The 17,686-nt window shown below is 46.0% G+C and overlaps 1 protein-coding gene across 1 annotated transcript in view; it reads right to left on the bottom strand.

The window, feature by feature from the left end:
* LOC115203995 (patatin-like phospholipase domain-containing protein 7) overlaps positions 1-17,686 on the bottom strand; it is a 46,523-nt gene that overhangs the window by 15,659 nt on the left and 13,178 nt on the right. Inside the window, exons 5-24 of the mRNA XM_029769164.1 lie at positions 17,435-17,514; positions 14,456-14,544; positions 14,239-14,379; positions 13,974-14,133; positions 13,540-13,620; positions 12,703-12,831; positions 12,347-12,427; positions 11,727-11,943; positions 11,550-11,638; positions 11,244-11,399; positions 10,811-10,888; positions 6,941-7,146; positions 6,705-6,836; positions 5,886-6,009; positions 4,940-5,053; positions 2,720-2,786; positions 2,430-2,579; positions 1,847-1,910; positions 1,517-1,685; positions 349-531 (exon numbers count right to left, since the gene is read on the bottom strand). Coding sequence (XP_029625024.1) covers positions 349-531; positions 1,517-1,685; positions 1,847-1,910; positions 2,430-2,579; positions 2,720-2,786; positions 4,940-5,053; positions 5,886-6,009; positions 6,705-6,836; positions 6,941-7,146; positions 10,811-10,888; positions 11,244-11,399; positions 11,550-11,638; positions 11,727-11,943; positions 12,347-12,427; positions 12,703-12,831; positions 13,540-13,620; positions 13,974-14,133; positions 14,239-14,379; positions 14,456-14,544; positions 17,435-17,514 — 2,510 coding nt within the window. The remainder of the gene's footprint in view (positions 1-348; positions 532-1,516; positions 1,686-1,846; positions 1,911-2,429; positions 2,580-2,719; positions 2,787-4,939; positions 5,054-5,885; positions 6,010-6,704; positions 6,837-6,940; positions 7,147-10,810; positions 10,889-11,243; positions 11,400-11,549; positions 11,639-11,726; positions 11,944-12,346; positions 12,428-12,702; positions 12,832-13,539; positions 13,621-13,973; positions 14,134-14,238; positions 14,380-14,455; positions 14,545-17,434; positions 17,515-17,686) is intronic.

The raw sequence follows: 17,686 nt of genomic DNA, 5'->3' as shown, positions 1-17,686 counted from the left end.
GTGTGTGTGTGTGTGTGTGTGTGTGTGTGTGTGTGTGTGTGTGTGTGTACCAGTTTGGGCAGATCAGGTGTGTGTGTGTGTGTACCAGTTTGGGCAGATCAGGTGTGTGTGTGTGTGTGTGTGTGTACCAGTTTGGGCAGATCAGGTGTGTGTGTGTGTACCAGTTTGGGCAGATCAGGTGTGTGTGTGTGTGTGTGTGTGTGTGTGTGTGTACCAGTTTGGGCAGATCAGGTGTGTGTGTGTGTGTGTGTACCAGTTTGGGAAGATCAGGTGTGTGTGTGTACCAGATTGGGAAGATCAGGTGTGTGTGTGTACCAGTTTGGGAAGATCAGGTGTGTGTGTGTGTACCAGTTTGGGCAGGCTCCTCTTGGAGAAGACTCTGCGTGGGCAGGAGAGGTGCAGGTGTCTGGAGATCCAGCTCCTCATGTTGAGCCACTCCACAGTGCCCTGGGGCGGGGGGCCGTCCTCCCTGTGTAACAACACCAGCTGCTTCTGGGCCCTCACCGCACTGCCCTCCAGCATCCGCTCCAACTACAGGGTCAAAGGCCAGGGGTCAACTAGAGGTTGGCCAAGGAGAAGTGGGACATAGTTTGTCCAGAATTAAACAGGCATGTACTGCATACTGAGAGGAGAGGAGTGTCTTACACAATAGTATCAAGCCACTTGAGTCTGTGACTGGTTGGTATTCCTCTCTTTATCTTAGTAAATGGATATCATATCAGGGATAAGAGGTCAGCGAGGTCGACCCTGCCACCAAGCCCCAGACATGACTAAAGAACCCAAGGATCTGCACTGACCCTAATCCCACATCAAACAAAGTGGCCTGCTAACACGCCAAGCTAGCTAACCTCTCCCCAAGCACCATGGAATTACGCTAAGCTAGCTAACCTCTCCCTAAGCACCATGGAATTACGCTAAGCTAGCTAACCTCTCCCTAAGCACCATGGAATTACGCTAAGCTAGCTAACCTCTCCCTAAGCACCATGGAATTACGCTAAGCTAGCTAACCTCTCCCTAAGCACCATGGAATTACGCTAAGCTAGCTAACCTCTCCCTAAGCATCATGCTAACACGCTAACCTCTCCAAAAGCCTAATGCTAGTTTTGCAACAAAAACGGCAGGTCCCTCCCTGTTTTCTCCGTCCATCACTCAAAGAGAACGGTGAGCAACCTACCGGAATTTGTCCAATAGAAACGCTTGTTTTGGTTGCAACTGTTTGCCTCGATGTGCACTAAGGATTACACCCCAGGAGAGGGGCCTATTTCCTCTGCTTCTGAAGCTTTTGCTGCCCTTGAAGATATTCAAAGGCTAGGCAGATTTAGTAAATGTGGTCACGCACACAAACGTATTGCTCCACTCTCTGTCTACACCCTCTGTGGAAGCACATAAATGATTCTGTAACAGTCCAAATGTGTTACAAGTGACAGACTCATAGGATGGCTCAGTAGAATTCCATTTCCCAAAATCAGTTCCCCTCCCAGACAGAGCCCCCAGTCCCTCCTGGTTCCCCCCGTACCTCCCCCACAGCGGGGTCTTGCTCCCCCAGTCCCACAATGATGATGCAGTCGGCCTGGCGGATACATCGCTGGGTCCAGGGGGTCAGGGTGTAGTCCGTCTGGTAGAGCACGATGCGGTGGATGTCCTCCTGCTGGCCCAGCCAACTGGACAGACGATACTCATGAACACTGACAGATGAGACAGACAGACAGACAGACAGATCAGACAGGACACAAGAGGGTGAAGTGAGAGAGAGACAATGATTTACTTCTTTTAAAAAATATAAGGAACCCTTTATAATGCATGTGGGTAGTTCAAGATGCACACAAACCCGTTCAGTCAAGCTCACCTGTCCAGTGCGGCCGCTCCCAGGCACTGCTTGATGCTGTCGCTGGTCAGTAGAAGTGTGGGGCCTATGAAGAAGGACAATTTAGGTCAGGTCTGTGGAACGGGCATACCTAAATCAAATCACATTGTATTTGCAACGTGCTTGGTAAACAACAGGTGTCGACTAACAGTGAAATGCTTACTTACGGGTCCTTTTCCAACAATGCAGAATTAAAGATAAAGATAATACAAAATGAAAAGACAAGGAATAAAGACACAGTCATAGTACAACTGTACTAACTCATTTCATTCCCCAGGCCCTAAAGCTTTCTAAGAGATGAACTGGCCACCGGGACACAGAATCAGCTCATTCTACTGAGGAGGGACGACGGCCAATTCAAGGTCCCCATGAATGGAGATCATTAATTCAGCCCCAGCAGAGTATTAAATCATAGGAAAGGGCACCTGGGCATAAACACAATGTCACCCCCCCCCCTATCTATATAGATGAGAAATCTATAGAAGGGCAGCGCTGCTGAACTGCAATGTCTAGACAGCCTTGAACTGACGTGATGAAGAGAGAGGTGGAAAGTGTGTGTGGTTACCAATGGCGATGAGTGCGTGCTGCAGCTCCAGGGTGAAGGCTGTGAGAGGTACCTCCTCAGACACAGGCAGCACGGTGACAGTGGACAGGTTGGACGCCGGGTTCCCTGCATCCCACTTACTGCCTGGGGTGTGCAGGGCCAGGCTCCGAGCTGGGAGGAGGACAGACACACAGCCATGGATGGAGAGAGCAACATTATCATAAAGATATATTACACATAGCAGGTAAATGAGGCGTTAGATCCTTCTGGGTACAAAAGATGCCTGTAAACACACGCGCACGCCTACACACCTGTCAGAGGGCCATTGACCTGCTGAAGGATCTTCTGGCCAAGAAGGTGGATCAACCTCGTGACTACCTAAAACACAAGAAAGAGAGCGTTAGCGTGTGTGTGTGTGTGTGGAGGAGTGTCATGTGTGTGAATGAGTGAGTGAGAAGTGTGTGTGGGTGAGTGAGTGAGTGAAAGCCAGTCATAGACCAAGTTAGACTTCTCATCTTTGTATCTGTCCCATCATGGCATCTGTGAAAGCACGGGCAGCACCATAGAGGCCATCTCTAGTTTAAAGTAGTCCATTTCTTCGTCTACTTCTATGAGTTGGTAAACAAACTGAAAGGGTGCATACCTGTTATACCTGTTTGAACAGGTATAAAACCCAAGGTTGGTGATTTACTGCCACCTTCAATTATGGAACGTTTGCTCATAGGTATGTGGCGGTCACCTATTTTCGTCAGCCGGTGATTGTCAAGCAAATAACTGTCGGTCTCGTGGTAATTGACCATTAATTAACAAACACATTTAGCATCTCCTGGCTTCCACACATAGCTTACAAGCCACTGATGGAGACCTTTGAAACACCTACATTTTAACAAGTCTAATAAATCCATGTAATATAGCCTAAACCTTCACAATAAATCAATGATTTATTTTAGACAGGTCTAAAGAAGCATAATATGAAGAAAATGTAGTCTATTTCAGAAGAACAGAATAGCATACTCTGAGTTGTCCTTATGTTAGGTCCTGATCTGGCTATGCCATATGGCTGTGGGCTACACTAGTTCATTAAGCAGACAAGATTTGCTTAGAATTCCGTGGCATTATTTTATAGTATGAAGAATACAATTGAACAAACCTGAATAAAATATCAATATTTTCTCCAAACGATTTGAGGGAGTCTGCACATGCGGCTATTCTATGTTGAGCGGTTAACAAAGAAACAGGTACTCCTATATGCTTCATTTAGAGTTATTAATGTAACTTGTTGTTCTACAAAACGGGCTATATGTTTTGATTTTTAAAACATTTTAAGTCCGCACAACAATGGTAGGCCTGATCACCGAACGATGAGACGGCCTATAGGGAGGAGGTCAGAGACCTGACTGTGTGGTGCCAGGACAACAACCTCTCCCTCAATGTGATCAAGACAAAGGAGATGAATGTGGACTACAGGAAAAGGAGGACCGAGCACGTCCCCATTCTCATCGACGGGGCTGTAGTGGAGTAGGTTGAGAGCTTCAAGTTCCTTGGTGTCCACATCACCAACAAACTGTCATAGTCCAAACACACCAAGACAGTCGTGAAGACAAAGCTTATTTCCCCACAGGAGACTAAAAAGATTTTGCATGGGTCCTCAGATCCTCAAACGGTTCTACAGCTGCACCATTGAGAGCATCCTGACTGGTTGCATCACTGTCTGGTATGGCAACTGCTCGGCCTCAGACCGCAAGGCACTACAGAGGGTAGTGCGTACAGCCCAGTACATCACGGAGGCCAAGCTTCCTGCCATCTAGGACCTCTATACCAGGCGATGTCAGAGAAAGGCCCTAAAATTGTCAAAGACTCCAACCACCCTAGCCATAGACTGTTCTCTCTGTTACCGCATGGCAAGCGGTACCGGAGCGCCAAGTCTAAGTCCAAAAGGCTTCTTAACAAAAGGCTACTCCGGTTGTAAAAGATAAACAATGTGCTTAATATTAGGAAAGTTGACAAATAAATATAGTAGGCCTAGCCTATAGAAAGCTGATGGGCTCCTCCTCTTTTTAGTAGAGGCCATCACTGTTTTCTCATGCAACTGCATAGCCTATAGAAATGTTCAGCAGCATGAGCTCATGAAGTGTCTGATTAGATTTTCAAACTATTTGCATTGACGTCAGAGTGATTAGAGGGACAATAGAGTGCTGAGTACCAGGCAGTTATCAAGTTTGGTAGGCTACTAATGACCATCAGCAGCATCAGAGCATGGAGAAACCTAATTACCGTGACTAAACGGTCATGTGGAATTTGACTGCCTTCATGACTCGTGACCGCCGGTGTGGCGGTAATACGGTCACCGCAACAGCCATACTCACAATTCATTGGCTGATCCCTCCGGATGACCTTAATGGAATATGATCCTTCCCACCCAGTTAACTACACAAATGGTGAAAGTCCTCAATGTCGCTGTCAATGTTAAAACGTGCTTTTGGGTATTAGAGTCGTCTATCTAAGTCTATGAAGCCAGTTGACCTACATACCTGTGGGAACTTCCTCTTAATGTAGCTGAGTGCTCCCTCTGGTAGTTTGGCCAGCTCTGAGTCACGTACTGCATGCACCGTGGTCGCTCTGTTCTGATGGGTCAGGGCCTCCACCTGGGCGGGGACACAACCACAACCAATCATTATACAGGAACTATGCACCGAACTCACCCCTTAACACTCTTGCAATTGATTTAATAATCATTGCACATTCCTTGTTTTCATATGGAGTTGAAGTGATCTTAGCCCTACAAATAGGAACATATTTAGTTAAAAAAAGCACTCACTGGTGCAGAAAATGTGATCAGAGGAACGGATCAAGAAAAGCATGGTGAGCCAGACTTTTTAAGCCCCGGTGATTCTCGTGTCCATTTTCATCAGCGTCAACAAGCCAGCCAGGCAGTGACCTTTCATATCAAAGTGATTGATCTCTCTCTCTGTAATAACACTGTGCTGCTGGTACACACATGGTCTAATTCTGTATCCTAGCATTCCACGCTCTCCTGACTCTGTCCTCATGGACACCGTAACTACGGCTACCGTCTGGAGCCGGTAACCATGGCATCGGACGATTCGCCTCGGGCAGGTATTCTTAGCAGCATAGGCATTGCCACAGCGATGCAAATCCACGTCAGCCAATGGGAGCGTGATGCAGTGAATTAAAGGGAGAGGGGTTACCAAACAGAGCTAAATCCTCTCTGGACAGCAGAGACACACACACACACACACACACACTCACAACATCTTCGAGGTGTGTGTATAGCCCTGTCATGGTGGGGCTTACTCATGACCCTGCATGAAACCGTGTCGGTGTCTAAATGGGTTTGCTTACATCTACAATCAATAAAACTATGAATTCTTTAAAAGCCTGGGATTGTTTATTCTACGGCCGCTGCGTTTTTAAAATGGTACCACCCATTGTGCCATCAGACATTTGACCCCTTACCACGCCGATGAGGTCACCGCGGCCGTACTCTCCGGTCAGCTCCTTCTTGCCGTCCTCCTTCATGATGACGGAGCGCAGACGGCCACTCAGAACTATGAAGGTGCTGTCTGACTTATCCCCCTGTCTGAGAGAGAGAATTGTTCAACTGTAGCCAATTGGATTGTAGTAATATCATATTTGAGGTTAAAAGGGATATTGCGTGATTTCTGTCTTTTTTCTACTTACCCAGAGTCAGACGAACTCATGGAAACCATTTTTATGTCTCCGGGTGCCATTTGGAGATTATTGAAGTTAGCGCTCAATGGCGCTGCCCGTGCGCTAACAGACGCAATAACGGGACAGATGCGCTGCCATCTCTATAAATCTCTATGCGACAGAGAACAAGGAAGTGGATAGAATCTTGTTTCTTATTATTATCAGTCAAATTAAAAAGATGATAAAATAACGATTACTGTGTGAGACTATAAATGACCAACCACCCAGCTTTGGAGTAGTTAAGTCTATTTCCCTGCTTTTGAGAGGAGCTGGCTACTGAGACTTCCAGCAATTACGCTAAAATAAAGATATGCTAACTTTAATCATCTCCAAACCTGCACGCAGATACATAAAAATGGTATCCATGAGTTCGTCTGTCACTGGGGAAGTAGAAAAACGACCTAAAATCTTGAAATCTCACAGTATCCCTTTAAGACTAATCACGCTTGGGGATTCATTGTAGATGTACCATCTCTAGATGAGGTGGAAATACTGCAGATCAGTGAAGGCAGTAAAGCTGAACTGAGCGTGATAGACATCGGTGTGGACAGAGGGGTTACCTACCTGTAGACTGCCCGGCCGGCCTCCACAGCCATCCAATCCAGAGCAAAGTCTATCTGCCTGACGAAGGACGACATCCTCCGAACGACCGTGTGAGCTACGTTTAGCACCACTGTGGGTTCTGCACGCATGATCCTGAGAGGGGGGGACACAGACACACACACGTAAATGTTGGAGTGTGCGTGCATGTATGCGTGTGAAATACATGTGCACGACAGTGTGTAGTCCCTGTGCCTCACTCGTAGAAGTGGGTCTTGGAAATGGAGAGGAAGCTGCAGTCTCGGTGGGCTCGGACAGTGAAGATGAGGGGCTCGCCGGTCAGAACAGCCAGCTGGCCCACCAGCTCCCCGGGGTGGGTCACGAACAGACATGTGTCCTCCTCGCGGTCGATCATCCGCTGGTACACATGCAGCAGGCCCAAGATCACAAACTGCACACTCACCTCCTGCAAAACACACTGGGATGAATACTTTCCAGGAAATCGACCAAGTTCCTATCCTGGGAATAATTTATAGCCAAAAAATTGGAAGTGCCAATTTAAAACCAAGAAATGGTCACTATGCCAGGGTTCTTCCCAAAATAAGATTGTCGCTGGGCCACATTGCCGACTTGGCTGCGCCTCGATATCAAGATTTCACAGCAAGTGAAACTGATATTTGGTCATGAGTGTAACTTTGATCACCAATGACATTGTTGTGAATTGCGAAACAGGATGTTCATCAATTCGGAGCGTGATGATGTTCCTCAATTAATTCAGCGCATTTTCAGCAGTAGGCCTAGGCTACCTCAACACAGAGCGCGCTCAGAATGCACCACGAGTAGGCTATAGCGTTGACAAATCATACAAACTTATTAACGGCAGACAAACAAATAACCAAAGTTGCTAAGCTTGCAAGATAACCTCTAACGAATGACAGAATATCTCCGATTTGGCAAAAATCGAGTTGATGATTATGCAGATAGCAGATCAGCTCATGAATAACAGGGAGATGAAGAGAGGAAATTGTTTAAATATCAAGCTCTTAACGGGGACCAACTCTTAAAAATACATATATCCATATCGACCTTCATACAGTTTGTTGATCACACATTTTCTAACTAAGCTCTCATATGGGCAGCGATACGAGACAGTGCAGAGAAGCAGGGGAAATGTCATAGCGGTATTTTGACATGCAACCTACGGATTACAGAATAAAGTTAGGAATTTTCATGCGAGACAGGAGTCAGGATTTCAGTGGGATTGGGACGTCAGGGAAATAGCCGTGGCTCTACATAAGGCTACTACTTGCGTCAATAATACACTTGATTTAGGCTACGTTATCACATGCTCAATGTTTCTGATCAGTGATAGATGCGCAAACTAATAAATGAGCCACTTCCACTTGTCCAGCCAGAGGTCAATTAACCAAATATACAGACAGATTCAGTGAAACAAAATCACATTGATTATCAGACAAGACAAAGGCTTTTGGTCAGGAATAGGACAAGGCTGAAGAGAAAAATCTACTTGTATAACATGCTTGCAAAATCAGCTAATACAGTTGAAGTCAGAAGTTTACATACACCTTAGCCAAATACATTTAAACTCAAGTTTTCACAATTTCTGACATTTAATTCTAGTAAAAATTCTCTGTCTTAGGTCAGTTAGGATCACCACCTTATTTTAAGAATGTGAAATGTCAGAATAACAGAAGGATTTATTTCAGCTTTTATTTATTTCATCACATTCGCAGTGGGTCAAAAGTGTACATACACTCAATTATTATTTGGTAGCATTGCCTTTAAATTGTTTAACTTGGGTGAAACATTTTGGGTAGCCTTCCACAAGCATCCCACAATAAGTTGGGTGAATTTTGTCCCATTCCTCCTGACAGAGCTGGTGTAACAGTCAGGTTTGTAGGCCTCCTTGCTCGCACACACTTTTTCCAGTTCTGCCCACAAATGTTATATGGGATTGAGGTCAGGGCGTTGTGATGGCCACTCCAATACATTGACTTTGTTGTCCTTAAGCCATTTTGCCACAACTTTGGAAGTATGCTTGGGGTCATTGTCCATTTGGAAGACCCATTCGCGACCAAGCTTTAACTTCCTGACTGATGTCTTGAGATGTTGCTTCAATATATCCACATAATGCCATCTATTTTGTGAAGTGCACCAGTCCCTCCTGCAGCAAAGCACCCCCACAACATGATGCTGCCACCCCCGCGCTTCACGGTTGGGATGGTGTTCTTTGGCTTGCAAGCATCCCCTTTTTCCTCCAAACATAACAATGGTCATTATGGCAAAATATTTATATTTTTGTTTCATCAGACCAGAGGACATTTCTCCAAAACGTACAATCTTTGTCCCCAAGTGCAGTTGCAAACTGTAGTCTGGCTTTTTTATGGCGGTTTTGGAGCTGTGGCTTCTTCCTTGCTGAGCGGCCTTTCAGGTTACGTCGATATAGGACTCCTTTTACTGTGGATATAGATACTTTTGTACCCGTTTCCTCCAGCATCTTCACAAGGTCTTTTACTGTTGTTCTTTGATTGATTTTCACTTTTCGCACCAAAGTACATTCATCTCTAGGAGACAGAACACGTCTCCTTCCTGAGTGGTATGACGGCTGTGTGGTCCCATGGTGTTTATACTTGCGTACTATTGTTTGTAAAGATGAACGTGGTACCTTCAGGCATTTGGAAATTGCTCCCAAGGATGAACCAGACTTGTGGAGGTATACAATTTGTTTTCTGAAGTCTTGGCTGATTTCTTTTGATTTTCCATGATGTCAAGCAAAGAGACACTGAGTTTGAAGTTAGGCCTTGAAATACTTCCACAGGTACACCTCCAATTGACTCAAATGATGTCAATTGCCTATCAGAAGTTTCTAAAGCCATGACATCATTTTCGGGAATTTTCCAAGCTGTTTAAAGGCACAGTCAACTTAATGTGTGTGCACTTCTGACCCACTGGAATTGTGATACAGTGAATTATAAGTGAAATAATCTGTCTGTAAACATTTGTTGGAAAAATTACTTGTGTCATGAACAAAGTAGATGTCCTAACCGACTTGCCAAAACTATAGTTTGTTAACAAGAAATTTGTGGAGTGGTTAAAAAAATGAGTTTTAATGACTCCAACCTAAGTGTATGTAAACTTCCGACTTCAACTGTATATGAGCAAACAAGAGTAAATATGATCATTAGCACTCACCTTAACTTAGCTAACATTTTCCCAGCCTAATTGTTACCAAATATCCAAATGGAGATTCAGTGTTAAAACAAAAATCAATCAATGTCAAATTTATCTAAACGAGTCCCGTGTTTGTCTCAAAGCAGCGCGATCCCAATCAAAACAGTGCTGAAATGATAACCTAGGTGACCACACACACACACACACACACACACACACACACGACTATTGCTTTAAATTAGTATGACGGTTGGATATGACTTTGGGAGTTTCAGTAGAAGCCAGAATTTGATCAATTATTAAAATTGCATTAGCCTACTTAATTCCAATATTTTCATCATTCAGTTGATCGTAACTAAAGAGTTTCTGTCTCTGCGCTTTTTCTAGGCACAACGGTTTCCTCGTCTCCTCACTTCACTGCCGCCCGCATCTGCCGCGTTGGCTCTTTCATTTCTGTGATGTTGGACCAATCCTGGGCTTTAAGTTTTGGGTCAGAGGGGGATAGAAGGGTATAGAATTTTCAGTTCTGACGAGAACTCTAAACGCATTCGGGTTTCGTGTGCTGTCAATTGTCCAATCCAGTGTCAATTACGCGTGTGCTTTGAATTTATGGCGAATGTGTGTGAAGTAAATACATTAGCCTAAAGGCTTTCATGTGACAACCTGTTTGTATAATGTCCCATTTAAGTTGTTTCAATCTTCTGCTGCACATGTTGCGTATTTTGTGGAATTGCATCAACGCGTCATTGGGGAGGAAATGTTGTAATTTCCCCAGTGTTCGGATTATTCCATTGGTCCATTAAGCTACCGACGTTCAATCAAGCACAGATAAAGGAATGCTTCCCAGTAGTATATGAACCCAGGTGTGGATAGGTATGACCAAAGAGGAGAACCAGCTTATGGTTGATGAAGTAAAGCAGACAGTATGGTGCTCTGACCTGATCTCCCTGTCTGGCCACCACAGAACCTGCTTTGACCTGGTGCAGAGTCACCCTGCCCTCCAACAGACCAGGGTCCTGACAGAGAGGGAGAGATTATGGTACAGCAGGATTAAGGCAGGTGTGAGAGACTGCTAGGGATTCAGACCTTGACGGAACACACCCGGTACTGTCTCACAGTAGTGCTCTCCATAGATGTAGAACTGCATATGGCCGCCGAGCCACACACGGACAGAAGAATGACTTGAAAGGTAACGACTGTTCTAGTTATTCTATTTCTATGGAGAGCATTACTGTGAGACAGAATATATGTGGCTGCCGATCCACCCATCACACTGGAATGACTTAAATTGGAATGTCTAGTAATTATATTTCAGTGTATTTAACAATATACTATAGATCTATATGGTACTCCCTGTCCGAAACGTCTCACCTGCAGCTGGATGATGCCCAGCAGGTCTTTCTTGGCAGCCTGGAAGATGGAGCTGACCTTGCTGGGGTGGACGGTGTCAGACCGCCCCCCGCTGTCCGTGTAGTGGAACACGGCAGAGGGCGTGTGCTGCATGGTCACGCTCTTCTTCAGGATGGACTGGAGGAAGGTGAGGGGAGAGAGGGAGGGGGTTCAGACATGAGTGAGGCAGAGGTCTGTCAGTGACTGCGCCCCATATGGCACCCTATTCCATATTTAGTGCACTACTTTGGACCAGCGCCCATAGGCAGAGGGAGAAAGGAGGCTCACCTTGTAAATGACAGGGCTGGAGGGGCGCTCGTCTATGGTGACTCTGGCTCGCTCGTACGCCATGTTCAGGTCGATCCCTGTCACCCCCGCTGAGCAGAGAGAGGTATTGATGGGCATAGTGTACGTGTGAAGTCACAAGTGAATGTAGTTGCAGCACTGGGCAGGGGACAAGCCTACCTGTGCCGTCAGTGGGCATAGAGATAGAGCGAGTCTTCCTAAAGGTGTTGGAGGGGCTATCTTTCCCGGCGTCTGTGTCCGAGGAGGTTTCTGCGAGTGCAGGTGTGGGGATGGGGGCGAAGACCGGGTCCTCCTGAAAGTGGGGTCTGCGTGGGATCCTGCCCGGACTCCCCTCTATCACCCCAGCAACCGCCACCAAGGGGACCGCCTGGCGCTCCTGTCAATCAAAGAGGCAAAATATTACATGAACTATTCACACCATATCAACTTAATCATGCATTTCACTAATAACACAACAAATGTGTCCTTGGATGCATGTTTGATTGGCTATAAAGAGAATGCAATATGATGTGGGTGAACAATAGAATACTAGAGAAAATCCAATCTGTATGACAGAATTCCACTGTAGAATAATGTGGTTGTTGGAGAAGATTGGGTCAGGGAGGGTCTGAGTGACATAATTTTTAAACCCTCTTGCCGTTGCTCTTCCATCAGTGTTACTGCCCTTTACGTTATTTAAAAGAGGCTTGGGATCCATGTTATTCATTTTTCACTGAGCTTTATGATTCTGCACGGAGGATAGCGTTATGATGATGTGTGTGCGTGTGTGTGTGTATTACCGGGTTGAAGAGCTCTGTGGTTAGGCCCAGGTAGTTATGTAACGCCAGGAAAGTCACTCTCTGGAGTCGCACCATGATTATCTGGAACACACACAAACACCAAGGTGGATCAAACACCAAGGTGGATCAAACACCACGACACAATGCCTGTGATACAGCTAACATAAAGACTTCTCCAGAACAATCAGGGTGTGCTTTCAACTCAGGTTAGGCAGAGTATTCACCCTTGGGTGTGTCCCAAACGGGCCAATAGGGAATACAGTGCAGTTTGGGATGCAGCCCTTGCCATTAGAGGGGGGGGGGGGGTCTCATCCAAAGAGTTGTTTGTTTGAAGTGTGTTCGGGTTGGGGCCGTACCTGAATGACGCGCACCAGAGTCTCGGGGTACTTCTCAAACACAGACTGGAAGGCTGAGGCGGGCAGACGCAGGATAGTGGAGCGAGACGCAGCCCGCGCTGACACAGTCTTATAGGGGGCGGGGTAACCCTGAGGAACACAGGAACCAACCAATCACACAGGGGGAGAGAGAGAGAGAGAGGACAAAAGAGACAGGGGAGGAGGTGAATGGAACACTGAAATCAGAAAAACAGGAAGGAGGAGGAGAGATGTCTGAAAAGAGAGGGGGAAACATGAACAGATGAATCGAGGTACAGTAGTTAAAAGACAAAAAGCAGAGAGATGGATGGATGGAGGACAGGACGAGGAGGAGGGAGAGATGGATGACAGGACGAGGAGGAGGGAGAGATGGATGACAGGATGGGGGGGAGGGAGAGATGGATGGATGGAGGACAGGACAGGGAGGAGGGAGAGATGGATGGATGGAGGACAGGACAGGGAGGAGGGAGAGATGGAGGACAGGACGGGGACGTTGGAGAGATGGATGGATGGAGAAGTGGGTGGAGGATAAGCCAGAGGTGAGGAGGACAGAGGTGAGGAGGACAGGGGTGAGGAGGACAGGGGTGAGGAGGACAGGGGTGAGGAGGACAGGGGTGAGGAGGACAGGGGTGAGGAGGACAGAGGTGAGGAGGACAGAGGTGGGGTGTGACACGCATCAGATGGAGGGAAGATATAAGACGCGTCCCAAATGACAGCTAATTCCTTGTATGGTGCACCACTTTTGACCACAGCCCTATGGTTGAAAGTAGTGGACTATAAAAGGGAATAGGGTGCCCTATAAGACCGCAGTAAACTCACGGTGATGATGTCCAGAATACTCAGCAGGCTGTGGACACTGTCCCCCGGGAGCACGTCCTTCACAACCGGCTCTGTGCCATCCTGTACACCACACACACACACACACACACACACACACACAGAGATAACTAACCTTGTGGGGACACACAATTCAGTCTCATTCAAAATCCTATTTTCACTGCACCTAACCCTAACCCAAAAACCTAACGTTAACCCTAACACTAAACCCAATTCTAACCCTAACCTTGATCCTAAACCCTCTATACATAGCATTTCACCTTGTGGGGACTAACAAAATGTCCTCTGTTGGTCTAATGTTTGTTCCCCTAGGTGGACAGAATAATTTATAAAAATAAGTCTGATATTGACTTAGCTGGCTCTGAGCTGGTCGGTTTCATTGTGTATTCCCAGCAGGTATTCTAGCCCAGTCTTACGTTCTCGTGGATGCAGAGTTCCAGACGTCCATCCTGGACAACGTAGATGCTGTCGTCGTCGTCGCCTGGCCGGAACAGCCCTTCCCCCTCCTGCAGCTCCACAAAGACCATGTGACGACACAGCTCCAGGAACAGAGGCTTTTCAAAGTGGCCCAGCACCCTGAGAGCAGAGGGAGACCGCAAAGAGTGACACAGAACACACACACACACACACACACACACACAATGCTACTGGTGTGCGTGTGTGCAACAAGGTTGTGATTACCTGACATTTTTGAGCATGTAGAGGACCTCTGAGGGCAGGTTGGAGTTCTGAACATCAAACTCAGTCAGGTCCGCCTCCAGCAGGGAGGGAGGGGGCTCCTTGGGCTGCAGAGTAGGGGGCTCCTTACGGATACGCAGGATTCTACAACACAAACACATTAAATAGCAGAGACTAGTGCATCCCTTCCTCGTCGGTCGGTTTTGAGTAGAGATGGTACCTGCGAGCTATACTCAGGACTTTGGGTCTCTTCCGAGGGCGCTGCTTGGACACCGAGGTAGAAGATGGAGGGGAGGAAAGGGTCTGGACCTGTGAGTGACAGAGAGAAAGAGACAACGAAGGAAGGAAGGGGATGAAGGAATGAGTTCCCAAAAAAGCACAAAATGCTATTTCGTTCTGCCCTCTAGTGGGGAAACATGTAACTGACATTTCTTATCATCAGAAGACACAGTTGCAGCCAAATATATTGGCACCCCTTGCACTTTGTGGTGCTTATTTGTCCTGGAGCAATTATGGTTAAGAGACTGGACTCTGTAATAAAGAGCAAGGATGCATGATAAACAAATGCCAAGTCACTCACCCACCATTGCACCTTGCACCAAATGGTAGGTTGGACCTCACTTTATATGCGCAGAAAGATACACATTTGTGTGTTAATCTACAAAGACCTTTTGGGTAAACTCCCTCTTTACCTCTGTAGTCTGGTCTCCTTCACCACCAGCAGTTACCATACCTGGTCTGCTAGGTGGTTGCTACTTAAATGTCCCCAAGACATTCACAGTATTAGGCAAGACTGCCTTCTCTTCTCGTGCACCAGAGGCATGGAATAGTCTACAATCCATGCTTCATCTAGATATGTTAGTGCCACTGAATGAATTTAAAATTTTGATGGGAGACTGTTACAGAGGAGTGTAAATGCTTTTTTTAAGGCTGGATCATGTTGTTGTGTTTTAATTCTGTAATGTATTGATTGTTGCTGCCTCAAACTTTAATTAGAGCAGTTTGCTGCAGAAGAATCGGCCAATTTGCCAGTAGAAAGGTGCAGCAAGCTCATTGATGGCTACAACAAGTATTTGTTGACAGTTCTCTTGGCCTAAAGCTGTACAACAAAGTACTAGCTACGGGGTGCCAATAATTTTGCACATGCCCTTTGTCTTTATTTTTCTAATTAAAATTGTAAACTTAAGTTTACAAAAATAAATTGGTTCTGCAATAACTGTAACAGTGACCAAAAGTTTAAAAAAAAAATTCTCTACCTGATTTTAGAAGAAATAAATAATTATTCAATAAAAGTGCAAGGGTGTCAATATATACAGTGCAGTCGGAAAGTATTCAGACCCCTTGACTTTTTCCACATTCTGTTACGTTACAGCCTATTTAAAAATGTATTAAAATGTTTGTTTTTTTCTCTGCAGATCCTCTCAAGCTCTGTCAGGTTGGATGGGGAGCATCGCTGCACAGCTATTTTCAGGTCTCTCCAGAGATGTTCGATCGGGTTCAAGTCCGGGTTCTCCCGAAGCCACTCCTGTGTTGCCTTGGCTGTGTGCTTAGGGTCATTGTCCTGTTGGAAGGTGAACCTTCGCCCCCAGTCTGAGGTCCTGAGCGCTCTGGAGCAGGTTTTCATCAAGAATCTCTCTGTACTTTGCTCCGTTAATCTTGCCCTCGATCCTGACTAGTCTCCCAGTCCCTGCCGCTAAAAACATCCCCACAGCATGATGCTGCCACCACCATGCTTCACCGTAACGGTGCCAGGTTTCCTCCAAACGTGACGCTTGGCATTCAGGCCAAAGAGTTCAATCTTGGTTTCATCAGACCAGAGAATCTTGTTTCTCATCGTCTGAGAGCCTTTAGCCTGCTTGGAGTTTGCCAAAAAGGCACCTGTCATGTGCCTTTTACTGAGGAGTGACTCCCATCTGGCCACTTTACCATAAAGGCCTGATTGGTGGAGTGCTGCAGAGATGATTGTTCTTCTGGAAGGTTCTCCCATCTCCACAGAGGAACTCTGGAGCTCTGTCAGAGTGACCTCCCTGACCAAGGCCCTTCTCCCCTGATTGTTCAATTTGGATTGCTCAGTTTGGCCGGGCGGCCAGCTCTAGGAAGACTCTTGGTGCTTCCAACTTCTTCCATTTAAGAATGTGTTCTTGGCAACCTTCAATGCAGCAGACATTTTTGGTACCCTCCCCAGATCTGTGCCTCGACACAATCCTGTCTCGGAGCTCTACGGACAATTCCTTCAACCTCATGGCTTGGTTTTTGCTCTGACATGAGCTGTGGGACCTTATATAGACAGGTGTGTGCCTTTCCAAATCATGTCACAGGTGGACTCCAATCAAGTTGTAGAAACATCAAGGATGATCGATGTTAACACGAAGCAGCCGAGTGCAATTTAATTTCGAGTCTCATAGCAAAGGGTCTGAATACTTATGGAAATAAGGTATTTCTGCTAGTTATTTTTCATAAATTTGCAAAAATGTCCTGTTTTCGCTTAGTCATTATGGGATGTTGTGTCGACTGAGGATACTTTTTTTTAATCAATTATAGAATAAGGCTGTAAGTAACAAGATTTGGAAAAAGTCAAGGGGTCTAAATACTTTCCGAATGCACTGTATATTGACGCAACTGTATCACAGTATCAATTCCAAGAACCCCATACGAGTGCTAAATGAGTGTGCTAAAGGATTTCAAACTTGATAATTGCAATGAGTGCATTAAAATTGATATGTAATATCCTGACATTTTATTGGATAGCAATGAGTATTGGCTGAGGGCCCTCCAGCATTATATGAGTGTTGAAACTCCTGGGCCTGTATTCATAAAGTGTTTCAGAAAAGTAGTAATTGCTGATTTAGCATCAGTTCCCAGCTGTCCATGCAATTGTAATAATTATAATCTAAAAGGCAAGACTGACACTAGATCAGCACTCCTACTCTTATTCGCTTTATGAATAGGGGCCCTGATATGTAATGCATGGCATAGAGCTGAGTGACTTGGTGAAGATTCACTTCCATTTTCCCAGGTAAAAGTAGTATTGTCGCGAATTCGGGTGATAGCCCTGGCCGGAATTCCAACCCGGGTCCAGAGACTGTAAACTAAACACCTTAGCCGTTGCGCTCAGAGATCCCTATGGTCCCTGGCCAAAAGTAGTGGCACTATAAAGGGACTGGGGGGCCATTTGGAACACAGACCAATAATGACTAACCTTCCTCATAATCTTCCTGCCGTAGAAGAGCACCTTGTCTCTCTTCCTGAAGCGATAGCGGGGAACAGCCTGCTGTCCACCTTCGAATAGACACAACAACATGCTATCAACAAAGATAACAGCACTTACGCAACAGTGGCTACTGAGCATACAACGAATGAACAATGAATGATGTCCTGTAAAACATAGGATTCCTATTATTATGCTGATGTGGTTGCACTTTGTCATTTGCCACAAAATGTGTTCAGTTAC

This window comes from Salmo trutta, chromosome 12 (assembly GCF_901001165.1).
Source record: "Salmo trutta chromosome 12, fSalTru1.1, whole genome shotgun sequence".
In the NCBI taxonomy this organism is placed as follows: Eukaryota; Metazoa; Chordata; class Actinopteri; order Salmoniformes; family Salmonidae; genus Salmo; species Salmo trutta.
Note: the sequence above shows the minus strand (reverse complement) of the source record. Positions and strands in the feature narration are given on the sequence as shown.